Consider the following 14,543-nt stretch of genomic DNA (forward strand, 5'->3'; position numbering starts at 1 on the left):
GTGGAGGCGGTCGGCATCGTTCTGCGGCGGGGGAGGCGGGGACGCCTTCGGTGTTGAGCCTCCACCGGCCCGACATGTGCATGTCCGGCGGCGCCGGGTGGTTCGCCTCGTGGAGGAGGTACGCCTCCCACTCGTGGAGGTGGCGGCGACCAAAGCCGTTGGCCGCAGCTCCGTCCCCGGGGTATCGCTCGCCCATCGTGGCTGCAGGCATGGAGGGAGGAGAGAGAGGGGGGCTTTGACGGCGAGGGAGGCAGAGACTTCGACGAGGGGGGTGGTTTTTATAGCGGCGGGTGGGCGGCGAGCCGGTGGCAGACGTGTAGACGCGTGGCGGGACGGGGCGGGTCGTGCGGCAGCGCACCTTCACTGCGCCGCCCATGGGGAATCAATGGAAGGCTGACCGGCGGCAGCCTTGGCATTGATTCCCCGCGGGAAACCGAGGCGATGAGGACGACGAGCATGTCTGGTCGCTGACTCGGCGGGTCCACCAGGCTTTCGCGCCAAAAATGTTTCCCCCGGTGCCCCCTAGCGCGCCGGATTCGGCTTGGGTCCGCTGGCGCCAAAGTGGGCTTCTGGGACGCGACTGGGCCGGTTTTTTAGCGTCGGCGATAAAAGAACGCCTTTGGGTGGCCTATTGGGGGGGGGGGGCGAGTGGAGATGCTCTTAGTAGCCTGACAACTGTGTTGCGTAATGTCAAGATCTTAGCTATCAACATGTATATTTATAATCTAGATATGGTTATTGACTTGATGAGATGCTTTCCTTGCTTGGAGAAATTGTATATCAAGGTGACATTCCTCATTTATAGAGTCCATAGTGTACTAGTGGTCAGTGTTCACCTGTTCCATTGATCTACCAGCTGTTTTCAGGTGGTTAATTTTTCTTTTCCATGCCTATTTTCAGAGAGCTTAATCAGGAAAACCAAATTTGTGGCGTCAGAAATATCAGAGTCTTCTCAGATCTCTTGACATCCGTTTGAAGACAATAGTGATGGGATTATATCGGGGCATCAAAACACAAGTTAGCTTTGCCCAATTCTTTGTGCTGAACGCGAGAGTCCTAGAATCACTTAAACTGGAGGTTGAATCTTGTGATTACAATGATGAATTTTTCACTGAGCAACATAGGATGCTTCAGGTGGAGAAGAGGGCTTCTAGAGGTGCTCGGCTTTGTTTCAAAAAATATTGTCGGCACGCTGCTTCGAGTATAGTTCATCTCAGTGATTTGGTGCGGGAAGGAATGTTCAGGTAACAGTTGAAGCTGAAGATTCAGACCCTCCATTTTGCTCTACAAGAAGGTGAAATTCTCGTATTTCAGCTTTCAATATTGCAGGTTCCAGTGAATCCCCGTTGTTCTTTCTGCAGGGAGGTAGAAACCTCTAACCACCTTTTTTCACTTGCCCCGTTGTTAGGGTGGTTTGGAGATCTATTGGGGTGGTGCTGGGCACTGATATGTGCCCCAACAACTATTGGCAATATTTCGTCTGGTGCAGTAAATTTCTTCCTGGCAAAGAAACCTTCTATACTGTAGGCTTAGCTGCTACTTGTTGGGCCATCTGGCTGGCGCGTAATCGAGCCACTTTTGAGAAAAAACAGATTAAGACTTCTTTTGAGATTGTTTTCTCCCTTTGTTCGTTTCTATTGTACTGGACAGGTTTGCAGAAAGGAGAGGCGGTTGGGGAGCTTCGCGCAGGTGCAGAGATGATCAGGAACGGCACGCTGCAGCTGATGAAACTATGTGACCCTGTCAAGCAAACGATCCAGACGTGAAGATCAAGATGCGGCCTCGGCGTGGTGGAAAACTGGAGCTGGAGACGATCCTCTCCGTCCTCTCTCGTCGTCTGATACTTTTGTCTAGTCTTGCCAGTTCGGGCGGTCCGATGTGTGGTTTGCTTCTGTTTGGTCGTTCTTTGGTTGGTTGTAATAGACTTGATGATAGTGTTACCAGGTTTTCGCCTCATGACATCCGTTTCGATGACGGGCGGATGTGGTGGATTTCCTGGTAATGCTTGAACTCGCTCTACCCTCTTTCCCTCCTCCTGTTAACTTGAACTGGTTTGTATTTCCGTTCTTAGTAATGGAAAGGGGTAAAGCCCGGTTCAAAAAAAAAAGGTTCCGGTGATGCAAGCCTCGAGATCCACCACTTGATAGATAGCAATTGTACCAAAAACTTGCCGCCAATCTTTACCTAAATAATGTGAGATCTTCTTGCATTAGCTATTTAGCTATTCTAATTCTAATTGTACCAAAAAAATTGCCACCAACCAGTCTCTAAGCAGAAAGTGCCCGGTGAACCTGTGAGTGAAGGACACTTGCTATTCAAACACTGGCCATGAAGGTACGCAAAAAATGAACATCGATGCCTCTTTTTCTGAGTGATTCAGATGAAGGATCCACTGACACTGGTGCAGCCATCCGCGACGCAGCGGAACACTGATCCCGGTAGTGTGTGATGTTGGGTCTGCTGCATTTGCTTTGCAACAGGGACTTGTCTTTGCGCAAGGCTTGGGATGTTCAAACATGATGGTCAATTCTGACTCTACTGATGTCGAAGAGGCGATGATGAGCGGTATGTGGCCTTCATCAGCAGCAGCAGCCATCTACCTCAATTGTTTTGACACCATGAAAGATATGAGATCTTACAATTTTGTGCGCAGTTAGAAGACACGAACATGTTTGCTGTCAATTTTTAATCTTTATTCTTTTCTATTTTTTGTACTTTGTTGAGTTTGTGAATATTCGTGACCTGTTGAACTAATTGTTTCGTATATGTTCGAGCCATTGTATCTCTAAGCGGGTAAATTATTCATATCCTTCATGGAGGATTGCATATTTGAACTATACTCAAAAGGTATGCTTGCCTTGTTCATCAGTTTCGTGAATAAGACACATTCGATGAGAGGCTTTTTCCGATGATATGTAAAGGTACATTCTAGCAGTTCAAATGCATGGCAAGGTGATGATCGCACCAAACATGATACACTGATTTTTGTGTGGCAAGGTGATAATCACACCAAACATGATACACCGATTTTTGTGTCAAATATTAGCTTCTGAAATACGACCTCTACTTTCCGATGTGCAAACCCAGAATAGTTAATAGGACTATATAGTAACAACATAATATTAAACTGTGCCTTTTGAATCATTTTGGGGGTAGTAATTAGCCTTCCCTCTACATTGACTGCAGAACTTACGAAAACTGCAAGAATATACGACTCCGGTTTCCTCTCTCAAATGTCACACAGTGCATCAGCGCTCAAAGCATCACGATTTTGTTTTCTAGGCGTGTAACATCAAAAGGTGCTGGTTGTTGTTGCAACTTGCATCTAGCTCTCTGCCAGATGCCAAAATAGTAAGCATGCCAGCCTAGTTTTTATATCGCTACATCGTCAAAACTTCAGTCAGTTCAAACAAGTGGCTGAATTCGCAGCAATGGGATCATGCCAGCGACAAACAATTATTCTCAATCAGCACTCTATACGGACTGCGCCGCTTTGTGTCGATATGAACTTGGGCTTCCTGATCACCTGCTCCAAGCACTGGATGGTATCCCCAACCTGGTATTCGTCGCAGTCCTCGATCACCAATCCACAGTCGGTACCCTTGTCGAGCGTGTCAGCATCCTGCTTCTCTCGCTTCAGCGAAGAACACGGACCCTCAAAGACAACGTCTCCGCTTCTCAACAGTCTCATGGTTCCAGTTCTGCTAAAGCGCCCATCGGTTATCCGGCAGCCAGCAATCTTGATGTCTGGCCCTTTTGACTTGCTACGCCCTTTCAGCTCGAATATGTTCAGAACCTCAGCCTCCCCTGAAATTTGGGTTTCAGCAGTCCCTGGTGCCTTCTCCACAATCAGCCTTCCCATTTCCTCGAGGAGATGGTAGATCACCTTGTGCAGCAAAATCTTAAGAGTAGGCATGGTCAAGTCAGCTAAACTCATTTTCCAGTTTCAGAGTTAAAAAGACTAAAAAAAATCAACCAGAGAATTTAGACTCTTAACAATATGTATCATATACTTTCCTTTTGGGGAACATATGTTGTGTACTTGTGGAACATATAGAATGGGACCATACTTAACTCAGGATACTGAGAACTAGCGATATGAGAACTAAATCGAGTTTATATAGGCAATATTAGAGGGACATGGGCAATCTCACTTCCTGTATGACATTCAAAATTGATCAGAGGTTGAGATCGGGATTCTCTTATCATATTTCAAGTCCAGTATTTAACGAGGTCAATATGATGTAGGCCATATCCTCAATTCCACACACATAAGAGCTGAATTATGTTTACTCTTCCTAAATTCACTATAACATATCCTAGTGTCTACACAATATAAAGAAACACCAGAAACAAGAGAAAGAGAAAATGTTATCTTAAGTAAGATCTACCCTTTTTGCACGTAACCGAGGTCCCAGAAGGCATATTTACATCCTATACTGAGCATTAAAATATGACATAAAAAATCACCACCAATATCCAAGCCATAGAACTTGATTTCTACAAAGGTGTACACTTAATCAAAAGCAGTACAGGCACTAGAGCAATAATAAACATGGTACCTTTATGTTGGCTTGTGTTGCTCCTAGAGTAATCGCACTCGGTGGATCGCGAATGTTGAAACCAACTATGCATGCCCGGCATGCTTGTGCCAGATCAATGTCATGTTCACTTATTGGACCGACGCCGACATGAACAACGTTCACAAACACCTACAAAGAAGGTACCATAGGCATGACTGAATCTAAAAGAAATATCGGCATACTGTAAATAGAACATATATCATACCAAACCACTGGAACAAACCTACGTATGGTCTAAAATGCAGTGTCAGCGATCAGGAATTCAGCACTGCTTGAGTGCTTATATAGTCAAGTTTGTGAGACTACAAAAATAAAAATAAGGCATCCAATGTGGTCAAGAAAATACCTGTGGGCTATTAAGACTTCTTAAGGCATCCGTAACTGCTTGAACACTGCCCTGTACATCAGCTTTCACAATTATGGGCATCTCAACTCTTTCAGGAGTCTCTTCTCCAATTTCTGCCTCCTCTGTCATGTTTTCATCAATCTTCCGAAGCCTATCTTTCTCCTGTTTCTTCTTCCGCCCCTGACTAAGCATTCTTGCCCTTTCCTCGGAGTCAACAACCACTACATCATCCCCAGCCATTGGGAGGCCCCTCAGCCCCTCAATCTCAACAGGCATGGCAGGTTTTGCAGACTCTGTTACTTTCCCTGCCGTGTCTCTAAGTGATCTAATTCTTCCCCACTCTGAACCCACAACAATGTATTGTCCACTGACTAATGTGCCGGACTTAACTATAGTTGTTGCTAGTGGTCCCCTGCCCCTGTCCACCCTTGCCTCCACCACAAAAGCTTGAGCAGGCCCATCTGTTCTGGCTTTCAGGTCCATTATCTCGGCCTGAAGGAGCAAAGCCTCTTCCAATTTATCCAAACCAAGTTTCGATAATGCAGAAATTTCAACAACCTGTACATCACCACCCATATCCTCCAAAAGCAATCCTTCAGAACCAAGCTGAATTCTGACCCTCTCAGGGTCAGCTCCAGATTTGTCACATTTGTTTATGGCGACTACAATTGGAACATTTGCTACTTTTGCATGCGACATAGCTTCAAGTGTTTGAGGCATCACACCATCATCTGCTGCAACCACAAGCACTACAATATCTGTGACAGCTGCACCTCTAGCCCGCATAGCACTAAATGCAGCATGCCCTGGTGTATCAAGAAATGTGAGAGAGGCTCCAGATTGCATCTCAACAACAAAGGCACCTATATGCTGAGTGATCCCACCAGCTTCTTTAGCAGCAACAGATGTTTGCCGCAGGGAATCCAGAAGCGATGTTTTACCATGATCAACATGACCCATAACTGTTACAACAGCAGGCCGTGGTTCAACTGTGCCTTCACCTGTGTGCATTCTTCTGATATTAACACCAAGTTCCTGTGCAAGAAGGATGAAAGATATCGATTAATATCATGATTCATAAGAAATAGAAGCTTTCCTAAAGCTGCATAAATATTTCATGATGACAAAGCTTAGGTGTAAACTGGAGACAATAGTACATATAATAAATACCAACATCAGCGTATGTAAAATTTGAACATGTAAGTTTGCTCCAACATAATATCATCAAAAAAAGTAAAAATTCCATTCTTAGTGAATATATGGTCAGGAAGGGGGAAAACCTGGGGACAAAATAAGCATAGAAGAAAAGACTACAAACCAAGGCACAATGCACGACTACACTTGCTAAATGGAAGTCAACCAGTGAACACAAGTGGATCCACCCTTCTCATCGACAGCTTGAACTTGCTTAATGAGAGCACTAAAAAAATAGCAGAATTTGAAGAAATAAATAATAGTGTTTTAGCATCACCATATCACACCTTGCAACAAGATCATTTTGATAGATGAGGTCAAATGCAACATCCAGAATGAATTTATAGCCATTGTCACAATGAGTTATACTCTCATATGACATGGTATACAACAAATAAAGTTATCCTGGTACGACTGGTTACTAATATGAATATGCTTCAGAGTAACATAAAGAAACATAGAAGTCACAAAAGGAAGATTACAAATACATACCATACCCACTAGCTCAGCTAGATCGATGGTAATAGAGTCGAACTCTGATTCAACCCTTTCGCCAAGATCTGCAAGTATGCTTTGAAGCGCATTGATGGTTGCACCAGATCGTTTAGATAGGTCACGCAATGTCATCCCATCAAAAATTTCAACAATTTTATCTGGCGCTGATCTGGTCAGCTTTGGTTTTGGTGCAACATATGGTGCTTCTACAGGAGGTTGACTGCGAGTTTCCTTTCTCACTCGCTTCTCCCTTTTCGGTGCTTTTAGCCCAACAACATCCTCCTTTTTCTGGTGCCATGCCAACATATACACACCTGCATGAAAATTCCTATAAAGAAGACAGTATTGTCACCTAATATATAAATCCTAAAATCTGCATCAAATAACAATGTACTGATAGTAGCATACCTACAAAACAAGACCTACATTTAACGACTAAAAAATCTGAACAGTCATTCCAGAAGATGAGATAAACAAAGATACAGTAGAATTAGAGTATGGTAAAAGAACCTAGTGAATGCCTTTCCCAAGCAAGGTCAGATAAGATAAGAGGAAATACATGACTCCATGCAAAAGTTGCAAGATCATTTAGTGGGGTGCAGGAAATTAACATGGTGTCGAGGTTGGCTTTTCCAAAGAAATATGATTCAGATTCCTTGTGTGAGATAACACTCAAATTCAATTTGATGCACTGAGTGCGTGCCATAGTTTGTTGAATATGTCGATGTAACAAGAGTAGTGATGCCACCTGAATAATAGGAGAGCAGATTGACATACCTGATAGTGGACTGTTTAAAGACCGTACAGTTAGCAGCACCTTGGAGTCCATTGCCATGGACGAACTCTGCAATTGAGAATTAAATACTGATCAAATTACTAAAACATGACTTATGAGGTATCCAATAAGGAAGAAAGTACTTGCTCTTAGAAAAGTGACCAAAAAGGACTTCATGAAGATTCACTATGCTAAGCTAGAGTCTGAGTCCATTAAGTTCATCGTGTAACATATGAAATACTCTTCTCTAACCAATAGAAATCATATACCAAGAACCGAGTATAGCCCAGCAATGGGTGAACGGTGGCGTTAGCGTGAAGGTTCAAATCCTATGGTGTGGATTTAGCCTCGTTTGTCATTTCCCGGATGGAATAAAGCTGAGCGTATCACTGCTTCTTAAGATATGCTGAGGGGGTTCTTCCTGCACTGTAATCTATTCATTTTTAAATAATAACATAGGCGGTACAGACACTATGGGCCAACTTGGAATGCAGGGGTTGAATACACAGGAATAGGAACAACATGGACGAGATATAGGATCTAAAAACATAGAAAAATAATATAGAAGGGTGAAAGGTCCCTCCGTTTCTTTTTATTCTGCATGTAAAATTTGTCTGAAGTCAAACTTCGTAAAGTTTGACCATCTTTATAGGAAAAAATATTAACATTCACAATATGAAATAAAAATCATTAGATGCATCACAAAATTAATTTTCATACTATACATAACCATAGTATTGTGGATGTTCATTTTTTTTTGTAAATTTGATCAAACTTTGTGTAGTTTGACTTCAAACAAATCTTATATGCAAAGTAAAAAAGAAATGGAGGAGGGAGTATGATTAAAGTGCAATTTGAGTGGACATTCTACAGATTACATTTTCCATTGGCCATTGTGGATTCACAGTTCTGCAATCCATTGATGCATAAATTCATTACATCTTCATCTCACTCCCATGGAAAAGCAAAGCGGGCGCGCAGGGGGGGGGGGGGGGGCACCCTTTAGTACAGACCTACCACATTCTCAGTTTACATTGATCTACACTAGCTTATAACACTCGTTGGCCAAAGACATAGGACCTCTAGGTTGAACCATTCATGCAAGGCGAGGACGAAATCCCAAGCGAGGTGCTACACATATGTGCCCTTCCCATGCGGGACAGTACTTGTAACAAACTTTGGAGCAGGATGGTTACAGAGGGAAAAAAGCAACATCACAAAACTCACAATTATGGAGATGATACTATGGCAGAGGTGGAGGTGACTTTCCGGAAAATAACAGCAGCAGTGAAGAATTATCTATGTCGATGCCACGATACGATACTTAGCACGCAAATAGTGCACGTACTACCAATGCTTGGGGCCTTCCAAAGAAAAACAATGCTAGAGGCTAGGGCTTAATTTGGCAAAACAATGGTTGGGCAATTAACGAGCTAAGATAAATATATGCAATTGCGGTATTGAACTTACGTGGTAGCCTTCCCAATGTTCCAGTGGCGAAATGCTTCGTTCCACCATGATCCAAGCGAAAGGCCAGATTCACAAGGCCTGTGTGGACATCCTGCAAATTACGTCTCCAATTGTTAGTCCCGTGCTGCGGAGGCTCCAGCCGTATTTGTTTCATGCGAGAAAATCGTGTATGTTTAACAGCGCGCTCTAGGAACAGGAAATGCAACAGATTTCAGAGAAGAGAAGCCCTACCTTTCTCCGCAGCATCCGCCAGGCCATCATCGTGCCCTGGGCAAGAGAGGCGCGGCGTCCGGTGGAGGAATGGCAGAGGAGCGGTGGCGGCGCGGCCGCGTAACCTAGGAGCGCGGTAGCGCCGCCAGCGGGGTGGGGACCGGGAAGCGCGATGTGGGAAGGCTTGGGGTCAGGGTACCCGGCGGCGGGGCCAGGGAGGAACGGTCGAGGGAGCGGCGGGACGAAGGGGACGAGGAGGCGGGATGGCGCGGCGGAGGCGGCCCGGCGGCGGAGGGGCGCGGAGGTGGAGAATTTTCCCAGGGGAGCGACTAGGTCCGGTTCCTTCCTATCGACCCGTCGGACCAGCCCCGCACCGTTGGATTGGGTTAGAGCAGTCTGGTCCGTCGAGATCAGCCGGTAGAACGTGCCCCTGTCCTGTCAAGTGGCTCCGCCGTGAATCTGCAGCAGCAGCTGATTGCTACCACAAAATCACATAATTCTCATTTATGCAGATTTGTTTAACTTCATTACTATAATCATCCACAAATCTCTCAAATGTTGTGACTAATCATATCCCGATAAAATCCACCCTCATATATCAAATATCTTCTAACTAAATCCAAAATAACTCCAAACTCAATTCAAAATTCCCCCTGACTAAATCCAAAATATGTCCTATCACGGCAAACCAGCACCGCCGGTAGAAGTGTCATGCCGCTTCCTGAGTGGGTACATGGATACACTTTTGAGCATCCAGCAACATCCAGCTGCTGGCCTGGAGAAGGGAAAGACGGTGGTTGTCTATTGTTCAAATGGTGTAAAACAGAAGTCACATGGAACGATGCATCCAAAACACATGTGCGATGGATACCACCGTCGGTGGGATCAGTGAAACTGGACACTGATGGGCGGTGGATGAAGGATGATGGCACTGGAGGAGCCGGTATGATCCTTAGAGACCACACAGGGGCCATTGCTTTCTCATCCTGTCGATTCATTCTGCGGTGTGCAAGTGCACTTGAAGCTGAAATGGCAGCTCTTATGGAGGGGGTATCACTAGCGTCGGATAGAAGTACAGACCGGCTGGTGGTTGAGACGGATTGTATGATGGTTGCACGCATGATTAGCGCCCAAGAGCCAGATAGATCCCCGGTGGCTGCTATGGTGAATGACATTAAACACCTGCTTAGCACTAGATCACATGAAATAGTGACTACAGGTCATGATCATAATAGAGCAAGTCATGCCCTAACCCGAATGGGAAGATCTCTTCCTAAAACGGCAGTCTGGTTGTGTTGTGCGCCAGAGGAAGTTGATGTTATTTGTCAACTCAATTGTAATAACTCGGTTTAAGTAATGGCAGTTTTCCTTTCGCAATTTTTTTCCAAAATATGTCCTAAAAGAATCCAAATTACATTTTCTTTGAATCCAAATCTGGTGACAACTTTCTCATATCACATAATCCTAACTAAATCCGGATTACACTCTCTTTCAATCTAAATCTGTTGACAACTTTCTCATATCAAATATCCTAAACCCTCACCAAATCTGACACTATCAGTATTATGCACAAAGGAGAATTCAAGAGGAGAGATAGCTAGTCACTTACATGTCAGAGGTCGACGCAAAGATCCGACGTGATAGGGTTGATGGACGGCGACGAGGATGATCTGTCGTCGCGTCAGCGATGGGGGGATTAGGCGGCGATGCGGAAGATCTGGCGCCGCATAACCAAAGGAGGGTCACGTACGAGGGAGGGGATAATATGGTGTGGGAGGGGGGAGAAGGAGGAGAAGGGAGTGCGACGGCGAGTGTGCGCGGCGGCGAGCGAAGGCGGCGAGGTGTTCACCAGAGACTAGGGCTCGTATGGAGATGAGGAACCACTAACCGAAATTCAAATGACAACGCAGTAATAGGTGTTGCTTAATTATAATATTTTTCCATCATCACCGGTTGCAGCTTTCTCGTTGCTGTTTGAAGCTTTTCCCATTGCCAGTTGCAGCTTTTTCATCATAATCTGTAGCTTATGTCATCTTTGGTTGCAGCTTTTTTGTCATCGGTTGGAGCTTTCCCCCTCACTAATTGTAGCTTTGCGGGTTGCACACTGCCCATCCCAGCTTTTGTCGTCTTCGTTTGAAGCTATCAACGCCGGTGGCTTGTAGCTTTTTCAGTCACTGGTTGTAGCTTCCGTGGTGCAGTGTTCGGCTCCAGCTTCCATCATCCATTCGGTTCAAGCCTTTTTCCTTGCCGGTTGTAGCTTTCTCTCTTGCCGGTTGAAGCGCCCTTGACTAGCCACCATATCGACAAACACCTCGCCCAACATCGGCGGTTGTCGGTTGCAACATCTGTGACCGCCGTCTCCAGCTCTGGCTCCGACAGGTGCTGGTTGCAGCATCATCATTGGGTGCCCACCGTCTCTAGCTCCAGTATGTGTTGGCTGCAGCATCGTCGTCGGGTAGCGGCTCGCTGGTTTTAGCACACGGCCAACACAGTCGCAACACCTCGCCGCTTGTTCATCTCGCAATGGTCGTGGTCACAATATCGGCGGGTTGCACACTGCCCATCCCAGCTTTTGTCGTCTTCGTTTGAAGCTATCAACGCCGGTGGCTTGTAGCTTTTTCAGTCACTGGTTGTAGCTTCCGTGGTGCAGTGTTCGGCTCCAGCTTCCATCATCCATTCGGTTCAAGCCTTTTTCCTTGCCGGTTGTAGCTTTCTCTCTTGCCGGTTGAAGCGCCCTTGACTAGCCACCATATCGACAAACACCTCGCCCAACATCGGCGGTTGTCGGTTGCAACATCTGTGACCGCCGTCTCCAGCTCTGGCTCCGACAGGTGCTGGTTGCAGCATCATCATTGGGTGCCCACCGTCTCTAGCTCCGGTATGTGTTGGCTGCAGCATCGTCGTCGGGTAGCGGCTCGCTGGTTTTAGCACACGGCCAACACAGTCGCAACACCTCGCCGCTTGTTCATCTCGCAATGGTCGTGGTCACAATATCGGCGCCGGCCTGGTTTGAGCTCGCGGCGACCGGCCGCAGCATCACCCCGAGAGGCGATGGGGACATCAGTTGTGGGCAATAGTAGGCTAGAACGGAGGAGGAAAAAGGCCGGCGGGAGCAGCCGCTTGCATATGGGTGGCAGCACTGAGGTGAAGAGTTCGTCGGGTAGGTGCAGACTGGGCAAATAGAAGGACAAAATATAAATGGATAATAAACGAGAGGTGGAAGAAGAAGACAAGGCAGAGAAAAAAAGCAGGAAGGGAACGTACGATTACATGGGATCTGATCCAGCTCTTGCGATCGGCCGAAGCGCGCGCCAACCAGCCGATCTAAATCATTGTCCTCATATTTATTTTTATTTTTTCGAGAACACCTTGAGAGGGCAGGGGTTCCTACATTTCATTAAGAAGAAGAGAGTTGGCCCGGTTTATAAGGAAAACCGTACCCGAAAACCTAACATTCTCGGCTAATTAGGAAAAACCGAATGAAAACCTACAAAAGAAAGAAAAAGGAAAACGAGAAAAAGAGGCACTAGACCTTGGGGATATGGACAAGACAAAAGCAACATCAAGGGACATCGTCGGAGCCAGACACCAGAGCGCCTAGGCCCAAAACAGTTAGGCGAGGCTCAGGAGCAACCAAACTGACCGCCACTTGCCGAAGAAAAACCGTCCCTATCGCATGACGCTTCAGTCTCAGCTTCAAAGAATCATGTGCTAACATTGTCTTGTGGGAAACATCCTGAGAGGTCCAACTTTGACTTCCCCGCGATCCTTGCCAAAGAGCTCAACGCCTCAATCACTTGCGGTGAGAGCAGTGTTTAGCACATGTCCAGGTATGCTTGCAACTTTTTCTCTTGACCCTTTGCTTTGCTGACCTCCGGTAGCTCACCAAAAGCCTCCAACATCCTATACTCTGCGCGCTTGGATGTAGGGATGTTGCACACCTTGTTCTTCTTATCCAAACGCCCGCTCCCTCGCCAGCCATTCTTCTCTCCATGCGAAGGCACCAGGGTCACAAGTGTTGGGGAACGTAGTAATTTCAAAAAAAATCCTACGCACACGCAAGATCATGGTGATGCATAGCAACGAGAGGGAAGAGTGTTGTCTACGTACCCTCGTAGACCGTAAGCGGAAGCGTTATGACAACGCGGTTGATGTAGTCGTACGTCTTCACGATTGACCGATCCTCAGTACCGAACGTACGGCACCTCCGCATTCAGCACACGTTCAGCTCGGTGACGTCCCGCGAACTCACGATCCAGTAGAGCTTCGGGGAAGAGCTCCGTCAGCACGACGGCGTGGTGACGGTGTTGATGAAGTTACCGATGCAGGGCTTCGCCTAAGCACCGCTACGATATGACCGAGGTGGATTATGGTGGAGGGGGGCACCGCACACGGCTAAGAGAGATCAATGATCAACTTGTGTGTCTTGGGGTGCCCCCTGCCCCCGTATATAAAGGAGGGAGGGAGGAGGAGGCCGACCCTAGGAGGGGCGCGCCAAGGGAGTAGGATTCCTACTCCTAGTAAGAGTTGGTTTCCTCCTTTCCTAGTCCAACTAGGAGAAGGGGGAAAGGAGGGGGAGGGGAGAAGGAAGGGAGAGGGGGGCCGCGCCCCAAACCCCTTGTCCAATTCGGACTGGGCTTGGGAGGGGCGCGCGCCACCTCCTGGCTGCTGCCTCTCCTTCCCACTAAGGCCCATTAAGGCCCATTGACTCCCCGGACGAATTCCCGTAACTCCCCGGTACTCCGAAAAATACCCGAATCACTCGGAACCTTTCCGATGTCCGAATATAGCCTTCCAATATATCGATCTTTACGTCTCGACCATTTCGAGACTCCTCATCATGTCCCCGATCTCATCCGGGACTCCGAACTACCTTCGGTACATCAAATCACATAAACTCATAATACGGGTTCGAGAACTATGTAGACATGACCGAGACACGTCTCCGGTCAATAACCAATAGCGGAACCTGGATACTCATATTGGTTCCTACATATTCTACGAAGATCTTTATCGGCCAAACCGCATAACAACATACGTTGTTCCCTTTGTCATCGGTATGTTACTTGCTCGAGATTCGATCGTCGGTATCTCAATACCTAGCTCAATCGCGTTACCGGCAAGTCTCTTTACTCGTTCCGTAATGCATCATTCCGCAACTAACTCATTAGTCACATTGCTTGCAAGGCTTATAGTGATGTGTATTACCGAGAGGGCCCAGAGATACCTCTCCGACATTCGGAGTGACAAATCCAAATCTCGATCTATGCCAACTCAACAAGTACCATTGGAGACACCTGTAGAGCACCTTTATAATCAACCAGTTACGTTGTGACGTTTGGTAGCACACAAAGTGTTCCTCCGGCATTCGGGAGTTGCATAATCCCATAGTCATAGGAACATGTACAAGTTATGAAGAAAGCAATAGCAACATACTAAACGATCAAGTGCTAAGCTAACGGAATGGGTC

General features: G+C 46.5%; 1 protein-coding gene across 2 annotated transcripts; it reads right to left on the reverse strand.

Annotated features, from left to right (window-relative positions):
- Positions 1 to 3,077: 3,077 nt before the first annotated feature.
- Positions 3,078 to 9,461, reverse strand: LOC109767148 (uncharacterized). 2 transcript variants are annotated; one of them, XM_020325916.4, is made up of 7 exons: positions 9,095 to 9,461; positions 8,864 to 8,954; positions 7,396 to 7,462; positions 6,616 to 6,946; positions 4,930 to 5,964; positions 4,563 to 4,712; positions 3,078 to 3,901 (listed from the first exon to the last, which is right to left on the reverse strand). In XM_020325916.4, exons 1-7 carry the CDS (start codon positions 9,122 to 9,124, stop codon positions 3,467 to 3,469), a joined length of 2,139 nt encoding a protein of 712 aa, XP_020181505.1. In that variant the 5' UTR covers positions 9,125 to 9,461; the 3' UTR covers positions 3,078 to 3,466. The 2 variants fall into 2 exon arrangements, with proteins under 2 accessions (XP_020181505.1, XP_040245285.1); XM_040389351.3 differs by having other exon boundaries at positions 6,616 to 6,932; positions 9,095 to 9,393.
- Positions 9,462 to 14,543: the final 5,082 nt, after the last annotated feature.

This window comes from Aegilops tauschii, chromosome 1 (assembly GCF_002575655.3).
Source record: "Aegilops tauschii subsp. strangulata cultivar AL8/78 chromosome 1, Aet v6.0, whole genome shotgun sequence".
NCBI classification, from domain to species: domain Eukaryota; kingdom Viridiplantae; phylum Streptophyta; class Magnoliopsida; order Poales; family Poaceae; genus Aegilops; species Aegilops tauschii.